This window comes from Callospermophilus lateralis, chromosome 2, assembly GCF_048772815.1.
Source record: "Callospermophilus lateralis isolate mCalLat2 chromosome 2, mCalLat2.hap1, whole genome shotgun sequence".
Lineage (NCBI taxonomy): Eukaryota > Metazoa > Chordata > Mammalia > Rodentia > Sciuridae > Callospermophilus > Callospermophilus lateralis.
In genome coordinates, this window is record NC_135306.1 from 153,168,885 (window position 1) to 153,172,700 (window position 3,816).

Below are 3,816 nucleotides of genomic sequence, written 5' to 3' on the forward strand. Positions count from 1 at the left end.
TTTATGAGAACTTTAGAAATTACTCTTCTGTCCTCTGAGTTCTAGTGTCTGCCATACCAACAACTACACCATTTTATTAATTGGCTTTTCATAAGAAAACTTTCAAGAATTAATTATCCCAACTTTTTTTTTTCATCTAACCAGACTAGGAAATCTCTTATATGCCACTCACCATAGCTATTCAAATCTATGCTGCTCTATAAGAAGTCACAAATCATTTCACTGCAAGAATTATGGAAAGGCAATAAAGACCAGCTTTATGTAGATATAATCTATATAAGTGTTGAATTTAAAAGATGAATCAACATAATCTAATGAAAACCTTCTCTTCCAGAAAGCATAAGATACAGACATGTCATGAGATTAAAAAAAATCTGAGATAAAAAACAATTGCAAAAAGGAGATTTAAATGATGAATGTAAACAGTATGAAAAGGATGAAAGAGAAAAGCATACCTTGTTCAGTTTGCAAAAATACAATTACTCAGATCTTTAATATCTTTGTCTCCATATCTACATAGAAATAAATTAAAAAAAATATCAGACACAAGATTTGGATTGCCAGTCATTTAGTATTATATTCATTTACCAAGTTTTATGCTATAAATGTGACTTTGGGTTTATCTGAGGTTTTTTAGTAAAGAATTTCAGAATTTTATCCTGCATCTGCTTGGTTTTCACCACATACACAATGGGGTTCATCACAGGGGGAATGAGGAAGTGCATGTTGGCTATGGACACATAGATGTGTGATGGAAGGCTTGGGCCAAAGCGGTGCAGCATAGACAGGCAGATCATGGGTGTGAAGAAGAGGATCACAGCACACAGGTGGGAGATGCAGGTGTTGAGAGCCTTGAGGCGGCCACTGTGAGAGGCAATGCGCAACACCGTGTTCAGAATCAACACATAAGAAAGGAGAATGAGGAGAAAATCAAGTCCCATAGTAGAGAGTACCACAAACAGTCCAAAGATGCTATTGATCCTAGTATCAGAGCAGGACAGCTTTATGATGTCAGGATGCAGGCAGTAGGAGTGAGAAAGTATGTTGGAGTGACAGAAGCACAGCCTCCTCAAGAGCAGGGGGAGAGGCACTTGCACACTCAAGGTTCGCACAACAATAGCCAAACCTATCTTGGCAATGACGCTATTGGTAAGAGTGGAGGAATAATGCAATGGGTGAGAAATGGCCACATAGCGGTCAAAGGCCATTGCCAGAATAATGGCTGACTCAAAATCCTGGAAGGTGTGAATAAAGAACATTTGGGTGAAGCAAGCAGAAAAGGTCAGCTCTCGAGCATCCATCCAGAAGATCCTCAGCATGGTGGGAAAGGTGAAGAAGGACAGGCCCAGATCAGAGAAAGCTAACATGGCCAGGAAGGTATACATAGGCACGTGAAGGGTCTGCTCCTGCCAAATAATTGTCATGATGCTCACATTGCCCATCAAGGTAATAAGGAACATGGCACAAAACGGTATGGAGATCCAGATGTGCACAGACTCTAGCCCTGGGAGGCCTGTGACCAGGAAGGTGGAGAAGGCAGAGTTGGTGCCATTAACAGGAAGCACGATGCCAGGGCTGCATGCCTTTTCTAGAATGGAATGTGTTGTCCCAGAGACAAATGTTAAAATTTGATTTGAACCTTTAATATACTACTCATCATGTTTCTCATTCTAAACTGACAATGATGGGTATATAATATGAGATTAAATGTTTTTTTTTTAATTGTATAGCATCTGATCTTCTAGACTATGAACAAGACCTTCCTGATTCAACTCTCCAGATAGTGTGAGTTGAAAAAAAATTAATAGTTGAAACCTTGACATTTATTCCACCCAAGTCACTAAATTAAAATAGTAATGCTTGAAAATGAAAGTTCTAAAATAAATAAAGTACTTTAAACAGTGTAGTCCCCACTTATCCATGGTTTTAGTCTCCTCACTTTTAGTTATTTATGGGCAACTATGGTCAGATGAAAAATTCCAGAAATAATTCATAAGTTTAAAATTATACTCCATCCTGAGTAGCATTATGAAATCTCATGCCATTTTGATTCACTTCACTCATCACAACTTGAACATGAATAGTCCCTTTGTTTGGCATATTCACACTGCACAACCTACCTGATGGCCAGTTACTTAGTAAGTTTCAGATCATTTGTCACTGAATGACCATGCTAAGTTGAAATAACCCTCATTTTACTTAGTGCCCCAGAGTGCAAGAGTAGTGATGTTGGAAATTTTGCTATGTTGATGAGAAGCTATAAGCGGTCCCTTTAAGTGACATGTTGGAATTTCTTTAATAGTTGCTAAGATTTAGGATTAACACAAACAAACAAACAAACGAAAAACTTCTATGTGCAAAATTGTGAAGAGGAAAAAGTAAATTTCTGCTAGTTTTGTTTTCACACTTAGAATCCCAGAATTTATGACCACAGTCCATGATAAGTATGTAGTTAAAATGAAAAAAGTATTAAATTTATCATAGTTATTTCTCTATAAAAAACAAACAGGTTTCAGCACTAACTAGGAATCTTTGAATGTACCTGCCACAGGTAAGTGGGGAAGACTGCAGTGAACTTGTTTTTAAAAACCCATCCAAATTTATTCTTATTATGGCGTTTTCACTAGTGTTACTAAAAGTTTGTTTCTTGTCCCAATGCCAATCCAAGAAAGAGGACACAATTTTGAGAAAAAGGAAAAAGAAATTTTATTGCTTTGCTAACAAAGGAGAAATACAGGGGACTCCTGTCCCAGAGGCTGTGATTCTGCTCATCAAGGTAAACAGAGAGCTTTTAAAGAAACTTCAAGGGTTGCATTCCAGGTGTGCCCTGGTAAAGGATCCCAGTTTACTCTCTCCAGTTTTAGTTATTCATGGTCAACTATGGTCAGATGGAAAATTCCAGAAATAATTCATAAGTTTAAAATTACACTTCATCCTTAGTAGCATTACGAAATCTCATGCCATTTTGATCCACCAAGTTCACCACAACTTGAACATGAATAGTCTCTTTGTTTGGCATATTCACACTGCAAGACCTACCTGATGGCCAGTTACAATGACAGTTAAAGTTACTTTCTCCCTAATCTTGTTAGGGAGGGGGAGAGGAGAGAAGAGAGAAAAAAAAAAAGTCCTTTAAAAAATAAGCCTTAGAGCAAAGAGGGTTATATTCAAGTGGCGAAGTTGACCACTGTTATACTAGTAGGTCATGATCAGGACATTTCTTAGTGCCTCGGTTAATAATGATGCAAAGTAGACAATTCTATCCAAACTGTAGTCTATGGACATGTTTAATATGCCATGTTTTCTTCATGTGATAAGTATAAAAATGAAAATAAGCATATAAAAACTTTTGTCAACTTGATATAATACTCCTGAACTTCTTTAATGTAATAATAATAATAATAATAATAATAATAATAATAATAACTGCTATTCATGTAAGATAATTCAGTTTTTATATTTTAGATATATTTTTGATTTTTTTAAAAAATAATTCTTGTTATTTTTAAAATTTTATAGGCTGGGGATATAGCTTAGTTGGTAGCATGCTTGCTTTGCATGCATAAGGCTCTGGGTTCATCCCCAACTTCACAAAACAAACAAACAAAAACAAGAAACAACAATAAAAACTATTTTATAGAAAGAAAATTTAAATAACCCTGCAACACATAGTTTATTCATTATCAAATGTAAATATATTTTTTAAAAAATTGAAAATGTAACAAATAAAACTTTTTAAAATAATAAAATACTAAATATTGAATAAATTCTTAATTTAAAAATTTATGTTCAGGGACTCTATTATAGAACTCTTTT

General features: G+C 35.2%; 1 protein-coding gene across 1 annotated transcript; it reads right to left on the reverse strand.

Moving 5' to 3' along the window:
* Positions 1 to 599: 599 nt before the first annotated feature.
* LOC143388650 (olfactory receptor 51G2-like) lies at positions 600 to 3,019 on the reverse strand. Its single transcript, XM_076842284.1, has 2 exons — positions 2,950 to 3,019; positions 600 to 1,588 (listed from the first exon to the last, which is right to left on the reverse strand). The coding sequence occupies exons 1-2, from the start codon at positions 3,017 to 3,019 to the stop codon at positions 600 to 602; spliced, it is 1,059 nt and encodes a 352-aa protein (XP_076698399.1).
* Between the last annotated feature and the right edge of the window lie 797 nt (positions 3,020 to 3,816).